This window comes from Lathyrus oleraceus, chromosome 3 (genome assembly GCF_024323335.1).
Source record: "Lathyrus oleraceus cultivar Zhongwan6 chromosome 3, CAAS_Psat_ZW6_1.0, whole genome shotgun sequence".
Classification (NCBI taxonomy): Eukaryota; Viridiplantae; Streptophyta; class Magnoliopsida; order Fabales; family Fabaceae; genus Lathyrus; species Lathyrus oleraceus.
In genome coordinates this window covers 510,519,918-510,538,725 of record NC_066581.1, presented here as the reverse complement: position 1 = coordinate 510,538,725, position 18,808 = coordinate 510,519,918, and the positions used below count along the sequence as shown (strand labels likewise).

At 35.9% G+C, this 18,808-nt stretch overlaps 1 protein-coding gene across 1 annotated transcript; it reads right to left on the bottom strand.

The window, feature by feature from the left end:
• Positions 1–1,104: 1,104 nt before the first annotated feature.
• Positions 1,105–1,761, bottom strand: LOC127131881 (uncharacterized). The gene has a single exon (XM_051060772.1). It carries the CDS (start codon positions 1,759–1,761, stop codon positions 1,105–1,107), a length of 657 nt encoding a protein of 218 aa, XP_050916729.1.
• Positions 1,762–18,808: the final 17,047 nt, after the last annotated feature.

Below are 18,808 nucleotides of genomic sequence, written 5' to 3'. Positions count from 1 at the left end.
AGTTGAATTATACATCTTGAATTTTATTTTTCAACTTGTAAATCTTTCATATCATAAAAATTGAGCAAGTTATGGCCTTGGGAAGTTGACTTTCAAATTAGGGTTTAGACAAAATGACCTATAATGTTTCAATATAGAAAGTGATTTTACAAGCAAAAATAGATCTAGGTATCAACATGAGAGTTGTTTGGAATGTCATTTAGAGTAACTTTTATCTTGGAATAATTTTCATATGGTGAAAATTGTAAGAGATAGGGTCTAGGGGGACCCAGTTTTGATCAGATGAATTCATCTGGCCAACTACCATCGACCAACTTGCTAACTTCCAATTATCTTGAATTTTTAGGCTCATGGTAGATCATATATGCATAAGATAATGAATTTTTAAGTGTACCTTGATAAATTTGATCAATTGGTGAGGTAGCTTGCTGAAGAAGTTGCTCAAGATACCTAGACAAACTAGGGTTTCCAAGGCAAACCAACTCCAAACTCTTGAAGAACACTTGATCAGAATAAAATGTAGAGATCATTGGGACTCATATATGATGCTTTGAGACATTATGGATCAATCCTTGGTTGTTCTTTTATCCATGAGGGTCTTAAACCCTAGATATGAACTTGATAGATCAATGGTGATCATGCCCTACCTACAAAAGAGTTAGGCAAATACAAAGACATATTTTTGGTATTTGGTTAGTAAAATAATAATATACAAGTATGATACAATCACATGGTTCTTGGTGATCTCTCCCAACACAAACCTAATGAAAGAGGGGTAAGGAGGATGCCAAGGTATGATCCCAATGCTAATTCATATGATGAGATTACATGAGGGATCATAGGGTCAAAATTGGGGTCTTACAGCATCCCCATATTCACCATGTTAGTTAAGTCACTTGTAGTGCTCGTTATCATTCTTTCATAGTAGAAAGAACTTAGAGTCTTCAAGTAGATCTTAGTCATTTCGATTTCTTCGAGAGGAGGAAAAATCTGGGAGGCAACCTCGCACCATCTTTGTGCACATTCCTTGAAAGTTTCCTTGTCTCTTTGGGACATAGCTCGGAGTTGATCTCTGCCCGGCGCCATGTCAACATTGTACTTATACTACCTGATGAAAGCTTCACCTAGATCGTTGAATGTGCGGATACGGGCACTATCCAAGTTCATGTACCACTTGAGAGCGGCACCAGTCACACTATCTTGAAAGTAGTGAATTAGCAACTGGTGGTTGTCAGTTTGAGTGGACATTTTTCGGGCATACATAGTTAAGTGGCTCCTCGGACAAGAATCCCCCTTGTACTTTTCAAAGTCAGGTACTTTGAATTTGGCAGGTATTTTGACATTTAGCACAAGGCAGAGATTATGGGCATTCTTCCCAAATAGATCTTTTCCCCTAAGGGCTTTAATCTCTCTTTGAATCTCAGTGAATTGATCTTGGAAATAATCCATTTTCTCATATACTCCCATACTCTCACTTAGAGTGGTGTGAAAGATGGGCTCTTCGTGGTATGGAGTAGTGTGTATCATAGGAGGTGGCACAAACATGACAACAGGCACTACATGAGCTTCAGGAACTTGTGGGCGATAACCTTCCGGTATATAATTTGGTGGAATTCCCCAAGGGAAATTGGTGTGCATCTGATACTGAGGAGAGTTTATAGGTGTCACAGAAATAGGCGTACACACGACCTCTGAAATTACAGTTCTTTGAATAGTCTCTGGGGGTGGCTGATTCTGAGCAACCACCAGCATTTCCATCATTGTTGTGAGTCTCTCCAAACTGCCTTTGAGTGAAGTAACCTCTTACCTGAGATCCTGGTTTTCCTATTCAAGTTGTTTTATCCTTTTCTGACGACTAGTTCGAGTGTTGTACCAGTGAAACAGTTTGTCTATCGGAGTGAAAGACATGGATAAGTCTTGGGAATGTAAAAAATGCAATGTTTAGAATGATGTATGATGTGCAATGAAAATGTCTTTTAAGGAACTTTAAGAATCACAATTATCGTAAACATCATGGAGAGAAGCATTACTCTTTTGATAGCTAAAAACTCCTTTCATTAATATCAGAAAGATTACAACAATTTTTTTTGTAGTACACTTTCAAAAGATACAAGGAAAATGGCTAGAATCCTAAGGAAGTTGTTGAGAAGAAGATCCAATCCTTTTTTGTAGCTTCCTATTAAGCTCTTTCATTCGGTCCTTCATTTGAGTCTTTTCAACCACTAGCTTGTCGATAATCATCTTCCAAGCGCATGAAGTAGGAAGATAATATGAACCAGAAACTGGCCTAATGCTAGAGGAAAATAAATCCTCTTGCACCTTTCTTTTCTTGTTATCAAGCTCTTGATCGTTCCTCTACTTCAAATGTCTTTGAAGCTCTTCATTCTTTGCATGAATAATCTGATAGTTGTTCTTCCAAACATTCCTTTCTCGTTGCACCCTAGTCAAAGAAATCTTGAGTTTATCCATGTCAGTCATAAAAATGAGAGAAGGCTATTTAATAGTCAAAGACAAAGGCTCTTGTCGAGGATAAGGTATTTTCAAACTGACGGCCCTAGCTTGCACCCATTGGAGATAAGGCTCCAAAGAGACGCAATCTAGCTTTCCTAGAACTTCTCTTCTTTTATTATGGACGTGGCGCCTGGAATGAACAATCTTTTATTTGAATGCTTTGTTGTCCTATCCTTCCTTGAAGAAGAAACTCTCTAAGAAGATGGTGTTAGGCTTGTCCTTCATTAGGTATCCAAACTGACGGCGAGCCAAAATCGGGTTGTAGTTAATGCTCCCATTTGTACCAAGAAGAGGTACATTAGAAAACTCACCACAACTATCAATAATTGTCACCCCCTCATAAGCACGATCAAACTAATCAATGTCAAAATGGGTGAGAGACATAATCTTTTGTGACCATAGCAAATCATCCTTAAGGACCCAAAAGGCAGTAGATCGAGGAAAGTGCAAAATAAACCACTTGTAGAGTAGAGTTGTACAACATATGATCATTCCTCCCTTATGAAAATTCATGAGATGTACTGAATGGTAAACATCGGAAAGCAAGGTAGGTATTGGGTTTCCAATTAAGAATATTTTGATAGCATTAAAAGCAAGAGGAATTTTCCTAAGGGAAAAGAAACAATCCATAGACGAGCAAGGCAAGAATAGTCTCAAAAGCATATATACTATTCATGTTAGAAAAATAACGAGCTTCCTCTATCAAGAATTTAGCAGGCAAGCCAATAATTCCTCCTTTTGTAGTCAGATTAGCTTTGATCTCAAACATCTTTAAATGAGTAGCTTCTGCAATGTCTTGATGCTTTGGAATTTCTTCTAAACTGGAAAAGTGAACTTGATCAGGGATGGGTAGGCCAATCAAGTGAGAAAAATCCTCCAAGGTAGGCATAAGCTGATAACCTGGAAAGGTAAAACACCAGTTCAATGGGTCATATGATTGAACCAATGTAGAAAGAATCCCCTCCATCATGTTGGTCTTCAAAAGAGGTAGAAGTCTCCCATATCTACCTTTGAAGTCTTCAGGATTAACTACCAAAGATCCTATCTCTCTTAAATCTTCCAATTTTGGACTTTTGAAAGTGTACTTTTAAGTTCTTCTTCTTCCAAAATCCATAGTGAAACATTCCTATGATATTTGCAACAAATGCTTTTAAGTTCCTTGAAGACTTTAATTAAGATGATGTTAATGAATGCATGAATTATGAATGCACAAACACATCAAGATCAATAAACATAAGCAAGATATCAAATATATGGGGTTCATAGCTTTGGCTTCACGAGCATGAGGCCATGGGTCTAACCATCCCAACAATGTAAGCGCTAAAGGTTTATCATCAATATAGGAACCAAGGTTCTAAGAAAGTTCCCAGAATCATAATCCTATCGTTTGGATATTACTGGTTTGGACAATTACTTGCAAACCAATAATATTCTCAAGAGAAACCCATCTGAGTGTAGTATCATGTATCAACTAATTTAGGTTTACACTTTCATAGTCACCACACTACGTCCTAACAAGGCTTAGTAGGGTAAAAGGATACTAAATTCATTAACTTCTCAGGCTCCCAGGTTATAGATATAAAGCGTATTTGTGATTTCTTGTTCAATAAATATCATCCCTAAAGGGGCCTCCACTGATTGGGGGTGTCGTACCTCGAAAAATGAGAACACGACGCTCGTGAAGCGCAATCGCACACTCGCAGGATGGACTCAAAAGAGTCGCCATCATACTTTATTTATTCACAAAGAGGGAAAGGGAAAATATCGATAAAACCCCTAAAAGAAAGGGTAAGATATGGTCATCACAACCAATATCAGCGTTCGGGAGTCGACTATTCAAGGGGAAGGTATTAGCACCCCTCACGTCAGTTGTACTTAACGTGAACCGTTTAGTTAGTTTCGAGTTGAATGTTAGCTTATGTTAGTTTCTACTCTTCTACTTATTTGGGATAGAAAAATAGAGAAAAGAAATGTTTTTGAATTTTATAGAGGATCTAAAATGGTTTTTTATTATTATTGGGCAGAGAGGAACTAAACCTAAATTTTTATTAATGGGCCTGACAAGATTTCAAAATTCTGGTCCTACGTATCTCCGGATGCAATAGAGAATTCAAGGCTTACGTAGTTCTGGGTAGAAAATATTTGTTTGTTGGTCGATTTTAGCGAAAGTTATCTTGTATTAAACGACAAGAAACATTATTTTACCCAAAACAGGTGAGGAGCAGATGCTTTCATCACATCGAATGGATTTACAAATCAACATTCGGAAAAACGTCACTTATCTCAACTCAACAATTATGGATGAAGCATTGCTTTGCATCATCTTAAGACAAGATGTGTTTCATTTTGAAAAGGTTTTTGATTAATTGCACAACGGCGAAAAAATAGTTTGATTGGTTGAATATTTTTATAGGTGAATGGTGAACATTTCATGAGAACGAGACATAAGCCTTGAGATCAATCATTCAGGGTTCCACCGGAATGCTAGATACCAATGGTCCTTTTTCATTCGAATTAATTGAGAAAATTGTTTGATGGACAACGAACGCTTGATAAGAATCAATTGTTCAAAGAGTTGCGCTAGAATGCTTGATCCCAACGATCCTTACTTTGTCCAAGTTAATTAAAGTGTTTTAGGGACGAAAGAAAAAATGAATGGTTAACCTAAAACGCGAGGCTCAGGACCGATCATTCGAGGGTTTGCACCGGAATGCTAGATTCCAATGGTCATCTTCTTTCGAGTTATTTGAAAAAAAAAGGTTTTAATATTTTATGTTTGATTTAGAAAAGTCACTCGATGTTGATCGAGGGTTAATTCGTATAGATGATTTGTGAAATGTTTGAAATTATTTGTATTTATTTTGAAATGGATTTGGGAATGGTTTGATATTGGTTTTGAAAAATGATGAAATGTGAAAAGTTGGAATTTGATTATGAAATGATTTTGAAATTCAATGAAATGTTAGTGAAATATCGAGTACAATTATTGACATATATGATAGTATGAACATGGATAGAGCAAATACCTAACTAAATAACTTATCCCATTGAAATCAACTAAACAAGTGATCAAATTATCCAATTAGCAATTAAGAGCAACTAATTAATTAAAATGTAACCAAACTAAAATAAAAGAAATAAAATAAAAGTGTATAAATGATTGGGCATGAGTGCAAATATTATTAGTAATTTGGGCCCAACCCAAAATAAAATACTAAAACCCTATTCTAAAAATAAAACAAGCCAAGAATAATTAAAACTAAAATTAAAAAAAAAATAAAAACATGATGAGGAACCAACACCATCTTTAGAAACAAGCTTTACTACTCCTTTTTTAATTGTTTTTTCTTTACTACACCGTGTAGTTACTTGTAGCATTATATTTATTACAGTAAAAAAATCATTTTGATTTCCTAATGCATGTCAAAGACTTTCTGTGACCTCAACACTTATAATGATGTATATAGGAAATAACAACTTTTTTTAATGATTATCTGAAGTGTTAATGCACTAGTGTGCTTTGTGACTTTTTAAAAAAAAATCAACATTATCCAATCAAAATTAGACACATGGAAACTCTAAAGAAAACAATAAAAAAAAACAAAGTCTTCTTCTCTCATGCTTGTGACTTAGTTAAAACAGAGTATGAAAAAAAAGCTTCTTCTCTAAATCTTTCAATCTCATTACCACTTGTTCATTCTTCTTCTTCTCTCAACAACAAGCTAACTCAGCTGAAATATTTTTTCAGAAAAAAAAACAAAACAAAGTAATAACAACACTTAAATGAACCTGCACACTTTAACAACCACCAAACCAACATAAAGAATAATAAAAACATATCCTTTATTCAAAACATAACCAAACACAATCTTATCCAAATAAAAAGAAAGAAGTAATAAAAAATGGAAAAGAAACAAAAGTGATAGGAGAAGTACTAACGACGGATAAAGCTACGACGGTGAACAGCGCATCGGTGGCCGAAGCTCATGAGCGGTTGCGGATTGGGTGCACATGGAGTTGTGGATTGGATGGTTTAAGGAAATAAAGAATATGGAGAACAAAGTGAAAGGAGAAGAGGGATGAAGAAAATAAAGTGGAAGAGAATCATCAACAGTCGAAAAAATAAAGAATACAATGATTCTCTTTCTCCCTAATCTCTCTCTCTTTTCGATTGGTCTATGTTTTTGAGTTTTTTTTAAATAAAAAAAAACAACTCTCCAATCCCATGCGCCGCTTGTACATGAATTGTTCTAGATTCAAAATAAAATTTGACCAGTTAAAAGGCTCAGACTGACTGAAATGCGACCAAAAAAGTAGTCGAAAAATTAAAACGAGTATGCCAGGTAAAACTACGTGAACCGTAGATTAAAAAAATTGACGTCTACAAGATCAATCTTGAAAATTTTCACCCGCTAATTTTATGTACATTTGAGGATCAGTTTGATCGGTATGTCTATAAATCCGAATATTTATTCTGGTTGAAATTCCAGGCATTATACAGTATGGAATGCATGCTAGATATGCAAAGATGTAAAACTCCGGATGAGTGTATTGATTTATTGAATGAGGGGCAAATTTGGGGTGTGACAGTTGCCCCTATTTAAATATTTTCAATCAGAGAATATGAAGAATGTTAATCTTCATATGATCGCGGTGGGAGATAGTTAAATACTAAAAAGACCCTAATTTTATCCCTAAATGCAGATGATATGAAATGCTATGAATGCATGAAGAATTTTTTTATTTTGATTTTCTAGGGATATGATATGAAGTGAACCCCAACTGGATACTTTGTGATGGATGAAGAATGACAAATGGACCTATGGGGAATGATGGAGACATGTTATAATGGCGGCCCATAGGAAACAAATATGAAGGTGAAAACTTGTTAGGGATGACAATCCTGCTGGAGGAAAGACAATTGGGGAATATGCAATGAGATTTTAACAACATGTTCGTATATGACCTGATAAAAATCAGAATATTCAAATAATTGTCAACAACAGGTTCAAACATGACCTGACAAGACTTGACTATTCAAAGAGTGCTCAACTCACATGTTCAAACATGACCTAGCGGCATTAGGGAAAATACAAAGAATGTTTGAGCAACAAGTTCAGACATTGACCTGATGATAGTCTGAATATCAAGGAAAGTTTAGTCAACAGGTTCATACATGATCTGACAACACTGGAAAAAAATCAAACAATTCCATCAATAGGTTTATACATGACCCGACCATTTGGCATATTCTAAGAGTTTCACTAACAGGTTCAAACATGACCTGACAGTGTTGGTGGATATCAAAAGGTTCCATTAACAGGTTCAAACATGACCGGACAATACTGGAAAACATACAAAAAAAGTTCCATCAACAAGCTCATACATGACCTGACAAGATTGGAAAATTCAAAGTGTTTCAACAACAGGTTCAAACATGACCTGACAATGCTAGAAAATCAAGAAAAGTTTAATCAATACGTTCATACATGACCTAAACACTGGGATATTCAAAGAAAGTTTCACCCACAATTTCAGATATGACCTGACAACACCTGGGAAAATCAAAGGGATTTTTATCAACAGGTTCATACATGACCTGGCGACACTAAAAAATTCAAATAAAGTATATCCGCAGGTTCATGCATGACCTGACAATTCTGGAGGTTTCAAAGAGATTTTAATAACAGATTCAAACGTGACCTAACAACACTAGAAAAACCCAAAGAAAACATTAACAACAGGTTCATACATGACCTGACAGTATTGGATAACAATACAAAGCAAGTTTCATCAACAGGTTCATACATGACCTGATACTTTAGAATACATCTGACGGTTCTAGAGGTTTCTCATAAGAAATTAATCTAATCAAAGATTTTGGAGATTCCTAATAGGGAATTTATGAAAGATAAATGGGAGTCTTCTTATAAGTAGATCATCCATGCAAAAGGCTACGATGATTCTTTACAAAGAAATCAAACAAAAACCAACATCATTGGAACCTCTAAGCTTATGGGAATCCCTCAAAATAATGAGTCATACATGACTTTCAAGGAACCATCAGGAAATACAGGGTAATCAAACTCTCTGTACATGCCAACAACAATTGGACTTTTCCCGTAAACAATGGATTACAACCAACTTTTAGTGGATAGGTGCCAACTGAAGGAGAAGTGCGATCCAAAGGGCAGAGAAATTTTAAAATTTCTCCTTTAGTGATCCTTACGAATGGGCATGATCAGTGGTAGAATCGTTACCTCTTGTGGCGATTGAAACCTTTGATGCAGATCTACGGAGCGATCACGAACATTAAATAGTGACAATGCCTCTACTCAGTCTACATGAACGGATTCCTTCAATCTCAGTGCTAACTTCTATGAATGAATGCTTTGAGAGAGAGAGAGAGAGAGGGAGAGAGAGAGAGAGAGAGAGAGAGAGAGAGAGAATGAAATTACAACTGCACAAGGGTTCTATTTATAGAACCACTTTTGTGGGTTGCAAGCTAAAAAGCCCAGTTAAGTGTATGTGGCCCATATCTTATGATATGCCAAAATCACTTAAGCGTGTGGTACCTTACCATATTTCGTATTCTACTTAAGTACACCGTACCTTACCATATTTCGTATTCTACTTAAGTACACCGTACCTTACGATGTTCTACAATTCACTTAAGTGCACTGTACCTTACGGTGTTCCTTATTTACTCTATCTCTCATTAATCCATCCTTTTGTGTGTGACCCTGTAGTTTTTCGCGACATTAGCAATTATATTAAATCACGTATTTAACATAATAAACAGTGAGCGGTATCTGGAAACACATCACTGCAACCCAAGACACGAAAATGTCATGTGATCTGACAAATCCTTTTGTGATAATACTTATGTGTATAATTACCCTTTTGCCTTAATGCCTATATTGAACACAAGGCATAGACCGTGTCATCCTTGTCCAGTTCAATATTGGGCCCGTAGACATTTATCCTATTATGCAGGATGGGCAAATTCCATCTAGGTCACTCATGTCTCTCAGCATGCTTCGTGGAGTACCCATCAACTGTCTTTATGATCATCCAGTTACGGACAATGTTTGATCAGCAATAAGGCACTCGACTCTACATCTAGGGTACATGGTGGTTTCAGGTCAAAGGGTGGTATACACTATTATCACCATGATAATAACTTATGGTACTTAGCATAACATTTTATATAGTATTCTCATAGCGGGTCAATCCAGTATAAATATTACTCTCAATATTCATACTTATGTTTAAGACTTGATAACTCCTTATCCATGATCCATGAGATGTGATCATCAGTCTATATACATAATAGTCTTAATGCTTTAATGTTATCCCACTTCACAACAAAGCTCGACTACGGATACTTTAAGAATAGTGTCCTTATGTTTAATGGTATCTCATTATTAAGTCACACTTGATACATTAAACGGACTAGCTATTCTAGGGACTTTATTAAACAAACATAATAAAGAAAAAGCCTTTTATTATTAATAAATAATTATATACAAGTACCAAAAGTATTGGTCTCTTGGGCTTACACCAACATCAAAAACAATTGGACTTTCATCGTAAGCAATGGATTACAACCATCTTTTAAAGGATTTTGCCAACAACAGTTGGACTTGACCGAGGACATTAGTAAAACAAAAACCGGCTATAACGTAGTTTGCCAACAACAACTGGACTTGAAATGATCTTGGCGACCACCAAACTTCATATACCAATTATGATTGTATTTACAAACAGAGTGACAATGATGCCAACGAAAATTGGGTTTAAAATGAGTTCTAGTGACAATTGAGATTGGAATAATGCTAGTGACAACTGAATTTAGGAGACACCAATGATCCTTGAAATAATGTTAGGGAATGGCACAGGGGTTCTGGAAGTGCGTCAGAACAGAAATGACATGTCCGGGAATTCATCAAAGAGTAAAAGAAACGAATTCTGGAAATGCATCAAAATTACAAGTGATATTCTGTAAATACAACAGAATACAGACACATCCGGGTACTACATCGAGGAAATTCTGAAAATACATCAGAATACAAAATAGACATATTCGAGAATACATCATATATGTGGGGGAACATTTGGAAATACATCAGACAAGTTATGGAAATACATCAATAAACAAATGAGTGGTTCGTAAATTCATCGGATAACCCAAAAAGCAATTGAACATCATGGGAATTTTTTTGATAGGTACCAACTGAGTTGGACTTGAAAATCAATGCGAAAACCAGATGATGGTTTAAGGGCACCAAAGAAAAACTAGAATTAGAGGTCAGGATATAGGATCAACAACAAGACCTGGGCCAATGCAAAATGAGCGTGAAATACATTTTGGCTATGCATGACTTCAATTTGTTTTCATGCATGATATATGAATGATCATGATATGAAAACGCTGACACTTGAGTGAACTAGGAGTTTGTAAAGGTTTTTTATGGAGGTCATGATTCCTCAACACCGGTAACTCAACCAAATATTTTATGATAGATGATGTGAAAGGAGAATTCTACCAAGCTTGACAGCCACAACTTAGCCAATGAGATCCTTTTGCAGAATTAATAAATAGTGCTATCATAATTTTCGGGAACTGGTCTTAAACTCAATAGTTGTTGACGTATGGAAAAAATTGTTTGACTAGTTTGAAAGCAGGAAGGGGATATTCCCCTCCGTGGCTCATCTTGCCCCAATCTGTTGGGTCTTTGAAAATGTTCACCTTGAAAATGAGTTTGAAATAGCTTGACATGAGACAATCTCAAGATGGCTTACCCTAATGTTTAAATACCGCACTGATCTGACCCTAATTAACCATAACCTGGAACGGTAGACTTCTGATTGACTGTCCTTGGCTTGTTGGACTCAATAAGCTTCTGAGGTGGCTTGCCCCAGTCTGAGTCTTGAAGCAAATTACTCTTGGCTAACTGAACCTTAGGGTGATTGGCTTGGATTAACTGATACTCAAAGTGATTTTCCCCCTATCTGGACTTATTTCACTTCATCAAATTCCTCAACTGTATATTATTGGAATTCCTTTGATGCTAAGTGTTGACTTGCAATGCAGTGCTTATGAAAAAGTTTGAAATCAAAATTTATTAATACGAATGAGTGAAATATAGTAAATGAGTCATTGATAAGAACACAATGATGATCTAGTCACTCACAGTGTACAAGGTGGTGCAATCAGATGATTAACAAAGATATTTTGGAGTCAGGTTAACACAATCTTATTGTAGTATGCTTTCAGAATAAACCATGCCTCAATTAGGTATTTTAAGGGTTGTAACGTGGCCTGGTTCACAGTTTTTTTAAACAAAGGGATATAAGGCTCAAATTTAATTTTAACCCACCCCTTCTTCTTGACAATCTCAAATTCCTACCTTCAGTTAATTCGATACATGTATTCAACTTCCAAGAGGATTCGATTGTGTAAGATGAGTATTCAAGATGATATTTTCTTGAATATGGCACCCACCTTATTTTGATTCTATTTTTGTTGAGGATTTAGTGACCTCTTTTGATTGATTTGTTCATATCCCTAATTTTTGCCTGGACCACTTCTTTGAAGCTTTTCGTCCATCGGGAGGCCCTAGTTTTTGCCTAAGTTATTTTTTTTTTGCGGTGTTTGACTTGCGAGCATTTTCTTCTCTTTTTAAAAAAAATTTTGACTGCCATGTTATTGGTTATTGAGGAACAACCGCTATAATATTGGGTTTTTCACAAGTTTTTTGACACTTTAAGATGTGTGCGAAGGATAGCATATGATTGATTTCTTTAAGTGGGATGTTTCCTCTTGCAACTTAAATGCAAAGTCAGATTAACTGAAACAAACTACCCTGCCCCTGGTTAAGATTAAGGGTTTTAGTTCCGAACGAAATACTAACTTCAAGGCTCAAAGTGGTTGACTAGGGACTAACTTCTTATCTCTCCGGTGTTTTGGGATTTAAAACAATGCCTTACATCATCGACAAGGTTTTCTTCAAAAGCATACCACAATAATTTTAGGTGTTTCATTTTCATCCTCCTCCTTCCAATCTTTGTTAACACAACGGTTTGATAAACAAAAGTGAATGAGAGAAGTATTTTTGTTTTTAACATAAAAGAAAAACGAGTGAATACGAATGGATTAATTCAAAAGATGCATAAACATTTCATTAATCTTACCAATTCAAAGAAAACAATAATGCTTAAAAGCAATTAACAATCAACATGCAAGGAAATTACAAAAGAAATGTTGAAACAACCAAATGATTTCCAACTTTAGGGAATTGACTTATTCAAACTTGATCCATTAACTTCGGAGGACACCCCTTAAGGTCTTCACACTTATCTGAGTGATAGGTTGACGTTCACCACCAAGCTTCCTTCTTGAAAGGCTATGTACTTGTTGTCAATCAACTGTTGTACTTTGGCTTTGAAAGCGTTGTAGTCTTTAGTTGAATGCCCTTCTGATCTGGCATGATATCCACATTGCACATTCGGGTCATATCCGGGTGGGTAAAGTTGTGGAACCATCTTGAGAGACTTGAGAACCACCAACGAGTTTTGAATTAGAGGTTGTAGAAGTTGGCTACATGTCAAGAGGGTTGGATGATGATGGTCATTTCTTCCTTCCAAGTTATTTCGAGGCCTAGGCTGATTTTGATGTTGATTTCGATATCTCGGGCCTTGGGCTCATTGATTGGGATGAGGAGCAAACCAGGATTATCGGTAATGAAGATCAAAAGGTAGTGGTTGCTGGTATGGCACTTTAGGCATTACTAACTGCTCATTTTCAGCCACTTGAAGGTTGGGATCAACAAGCTTTTTGACATTGACATGACGATCTTCAAATTCTTTTCCTTCAATCTCATCGTTGAATGCAACCCTCTTGGATCCACTAGTCACTTCTCCTTTACTTCCGTTGGCATGGGTCGTGAAATTGGAAATCCAAGGCTATATCTCAATGCTCTTTCCGAGAAATAATGATATTCCGTTAGCCACATCCATGACCTCTTCCCCGTGGTACAAAACCTTAAGGGGTTTCAGGGGTCTTTTTCCTTTCTCATTACCTGACCTAGAAATCAAGATATATGTACCTAAGCCTTCCTCCTTGAGCGTGGGTGACCTTATGTCAATCAATCTTTGTAGTTTGAGCTTAAAACTCTTGCATTCCTTAATGAAGTGCTCCATTGTTCCAGTATGGTATCCACACTTGACCTTCGGGTGGTCTTCTTCAAACACTAAGCTTTTTTTGTTAATCAGTTCTCGTATCAAGGCTTTCAGCACTAAGCAAGAATCTAAGTCATGTCCCACTTCCTTTTTATAGAATTCACACGTTGCATTTAGATTGTACCATGGCAGGTATGGTAACGTAGGTGTGAGAGCTCGAGGGATCACCAAAGAATTCTGGATCAACTGCGGGTAGAGCTTGCTATATGGAATCAAAATCGAATCATTGTGATATTTGTTCCCATTGTTCTGATTTTGATTTTTGTTCCGAACCTGACTTCAGTGATTTTAATGAGGTATAGACAGAGGATGTCGATGATGATATCCCAAAGAAGGGTTATATGATGGTAGATGAGGAGTTGTCACATGGAATTTCCCTTGACTTGGGGTAACACTGGATGGATATGGAGCAGTAGCTCCCTCCGTTACAGCAGTGTATATGGGGTGACCCTTTTTTCGCAACAAGGCTTGCAGGGTTTCCAAGATCCATCCCATTTGGATCTTTAAAAGATTGAGTTCCTCCTTCAATGCTTCTTGGCTTTTCCTTAGCGCATCTATCATCTTTTGAGACGTAGTTCTTTGTTCTAAATGCGTGTCAGAAATCACTTTGTTGATCATGGACAAAGGATGGATGAGTTTTTTTGGGTATTTTCAGAAAATGATATGCAATGAATGATGAAGAATGCATATGCAATGACATATGAATGGATCCAATGCATTTTTTTTGTGTTTTGGCATGCAAATAAAATGCAATGCAGGTAGTTAGGATATGGGATAATATGATCAACTCAAAATATCCTACTAGGTAGGCCCCTTAACAGATATTTCTAGTATATCTACCCATAAACCCACTCACGGCATATTTTCTACATTTTTTATAAGGTTCCCAGAGTCATGGACCATAATCGTATCAACATCATGCAATAGGCTAGCCGCTTTATGACAAGAGTGACGAAAGGTCTCTTCTGAGTGGGGTTTTCATATTGGGTGCAACAAGGAGAGGTCCTTGGAGTTCAACATTATGCAACCACTAAAGCGGAAACTAGTTCTAATAGGGGCTCCTGGAGTCATGGACCCTTCATGAATCAGCGTCATGCAACAGGCTAACTGTCTTATAACGAGATATACAAACAGGTCTACTCTAGAGGAGTCTTCATGCTAGACACGCAAGGAGTGTACCTTAGGGACTAACACTACAAAAATTCCAATTCTAACTTATATGTTCTCTCCTCTTTTTCCAATGCTCGAGTGTAGAGCTTTATTCATGATATCAAAAATCCCAAAGCCCGTACACACATATATATATATATATATATATATATATATATATATATATATATATATATATATATATATATATATATATATATATATATATATATATATATATATATATATATATATATATATATATATATATATATATAAATATAATAATGTGATAAAGAAAGCATAAAGGAAACGCATATACAAAGAAAAGAAGAAAAAAACAAAGCTAAAACACATACAAAAACCTAACTAAACTAGGGTTGACTCACTTAGGGATGTTCCTATTCCCAAGCAGAGTCGCAATCTGTCGTACCTCGAAAAATGAGAATACGACGCTCGCGGTATGGACTGAACAGAGTCTCCAACATAATTTATTTATTCCCAAAGAGGGAAATGGAAAATATCGATGAAACCCCTAAAAGAAAGGATAAGATATGGTCATCGCAACCAATATCAGGGTTCGGGAGTGGATTACGCAAGGGGAAGGTATTAGCACCCCTCACGTCCGTTGTACTCAACGGGAACCGTTTGGTTAGTTTCAAGTTGAATGTTAGATTATGTTAGTTTCTAATCTTCTACTTATTCGGTATAGAAAAAGAGAGAATAGAAATGTTTTTGAATGTTATAGAGTACCTAAAAATGTTTTTTATTATTAGGGGGCAGAGAGGAACTAAACCTAAATATTTATTAATGGGCCTGACAAGATTTCGCAATCCTTCTCCAACGTATCTCCGGGTGCAATAGAGAATTCAAGGATTACGTAGTTGTGTGTAAAAATTGTTTGTTTGTTGGTCGATTTTAGCGAAAGTTATCTTGTATTAATCGACAAGAAACATTGTTTTACCCAAAATAGGTGAGGAACGGACACTTTCATCACATCGAATGGATTTACAAGGATAATAGCTCAAAAGTGGGTGAAATATTCTGATTAGGGGGGATTTGGAAGCAAGAAGTACATGTACTTATGGATTTTTTTTTATTTGTAATGTACTTTGGCTTGGAATTCGACCTATGAACCATTCCATGAGGCTATCTTCCCAAATTAGACTCTCTTAGCTCAAGCATATGAAATTATTGATCTTGGACATTTTGGAAAGATGGAATCATGATCTACAACTTTCATGTTGATCACTTTGCATGAATCAGTTGGGATATTGGTGAAAAATTGGCATAAAGTTGGTCACTTGACTAGGTCAGCATGCTGGAAATATCACTAAGTGTTTTACCACTTGACAAACAAATGAATCATCCACTTCATGGTCCCATTTCTCCTTATTCGTGCATTTTTTGAGGTTTCATCACCTAGGACAAAGTAGAAGTATGAAGCGAGGTCTTTAATCTGATTATTGGAGCAAAGAAAATGGTGGCTTGGATCACAAGTTATGGCCTTGGAAAGTTGGGTACTTGGACATGATTTTTAGGGACTTAGTAAAAATTTCAAATTCTCCATCTTTGCCCTTTTTGCAAGTAACCTTGATTTTCTTGACTAAATTGATCAAATAATGATCATATTTTCATAATCCTTGACTTGAAAAGTCCATAGTTGACCAAAAATCTTAAAAGTCAAACTTTAACTTGAAGCATATGTTGACTTTTTCATCAGTTGTGTTCAAACTTTCATCTGTTCATAAACCTAACCTCTTGAGCCATTTGAATTATATGAGTGGATTATGAGGACACATTGAACACCTTGGATCATGCCTCAATCCATAGGGTCATGCTTTGGTCAAAGAGTCAACATTAAGCTGACTTTGACCAAAACCCTAATTTAGAGTGTCAGATAAATTGTGGCTTGATGAACTTGAATTGAGGTGAGTACAAAATTTGATTATTGATGGAGGGAGACTCTTGATCACCTTGAGATATTTATTATCACACTACCTTGATTGATCCATCCCTTGCAATTCTTGATGCTAAAACCCTAACTTGCAAACAAAGCAAAGCAAGAGATATAAATCTTTTGTATTTTTATGGGGTTAGCAAAACATAAGGATATACACAAAAGTATTTGATGACCTTGATGTTATGCAAATGATAAAAATGATAAGGGATCTTAGGAGTGAAAATTAGGGTATTACAGGTAGAATTAAAGCCAAAGCCACCTTACACCTATAAGTTGTTAAAACCTTAGAACGAGAAGAACCTTGTCGAGCCTAGCAAAGATGAGAAATATGTTACAAATACATATATATACCTTTGATGTGACCAAGTGCGATAAAATCTTCGACCTGCTAGCTACCGATGGTCAAATCATAGTCCCAAAGGGGCTAAAAAGACCATTATTAGAGCAAAGAAATAAAAAAGGTTTTTTCAAATTTCACAACTTCCTAGGTCATAAAACCTAACAATGTCTTCTTTTCAGGGGTCTGGTCCAGAATGCTCTCAAAGAAGGAATTTTGAAATTTGTTGATAAGCCAAAGCCTCAAAAAGAAGGCAACTCAGACTCTAAGGTTGAAGAGGCTCTCTATCCTCTCATCTCTCAAATACCTTAGAAAAATTGAGGTTTCAGTAAAACATGATTTTGTTTTTCTTCACACGCGAGATATCATTTGACAACATGACATACTAAACCTTCATCATTTAACTTCATATCCCACACCATTCTTCCACTATTCACTTTGCAAACCCTTCCTCCAAGCCACCATGTAAAAACCATTGATTTGTTCTTCTTCATGCAAGCATCATTAACCTTATTTCACTAATTTCACCTTCATAAATCATCTTCTTCCATTACATACTACACAAACTATATACACACAATAAAACTTTCCATCCTCTTTTCCTCATATCATACTCTCCATGGATCTACTTCCACAAACTACTCAAACACAATTTTACAACGACAACAAACTTCCATCAGCAAAGAACTTCAACTCCCTCTATTCACAACTTGAAACCTCCCAGCGAACCTCCTTTCAAACTCAACTAACCTTCCTCCTTAAAATCAAGTGTTGATTCTAACCCAACAACAAAACTCAGCTCTCCATAACCCCTTCACGACCACCCTCTGACAGTCCAAACCGGCCACCCTTTCAGTTCCGACAGCTAATGTAGAACCGTTTAGAGGTCCCCCGCAAATCTCTTGCGCCATATCCATTATTTTTTTCTTCCTTATAGTTTTGTGTTGCTCCATTTATTTTGCTTTTTATTTTGAATCAATATATGTGTGTGTTGGTGGTGTTTTGGGAGGCTGAGATCAAGAGACAAATGGCATAATGCATGAGATTACCAGCAAGTCAGAGAGAGATCTAGAGAGAGAGAGAGAGATGATAATAATTATTTTTTTTGTTATTATAGCATCTCCACATGTCAATATTTGAGTGGGTGTTGAAAAAAAAAGACTAGTGAGTGAGAGTTGGGATGCATCACTGCGTTTTCATAATTTGATTTTTATTTTTTTTTAGTTTTAGTTTTAGTTTTAGTTTTTTAGTTTTAATTTTCATTTATTTATTTCTATTTCTAGGATTTAGAATTTAGAATTTAGAATTTGAGCCTCGGGCCCTAGATTGTTGCTACTTGCTAATTCACCCCATATTAGTATGCACTTTTGTTGTGATTGGTGTTTTTATTTTATTTTCTTTTTGTTTAACCATTTAATTAGTATTTTACTTTTTTATTTTTTATTAGTTGATTGTAATTTATTTGATTAATTTCCTTTTAAACTCTAAGTAGATTATTTGATTTTGTGTTGCATCGACTTCATTGTGTTGCGATCTCAGAGTTAAAGTTCAATTTAACTTTCAAAAATCGTTTAAACGCATAAATTATGATCATCGGATTATTA

Excerpts from the sequence above, each read along its gene's own strand:
- LOC127131881 (XM_051060772.1), bottom strand. The coding sequence starts at position 1,761 with ATGATGGAAATGCTGGTGGTTGCTCAGAATCAGCCACCCCCAGAGACT.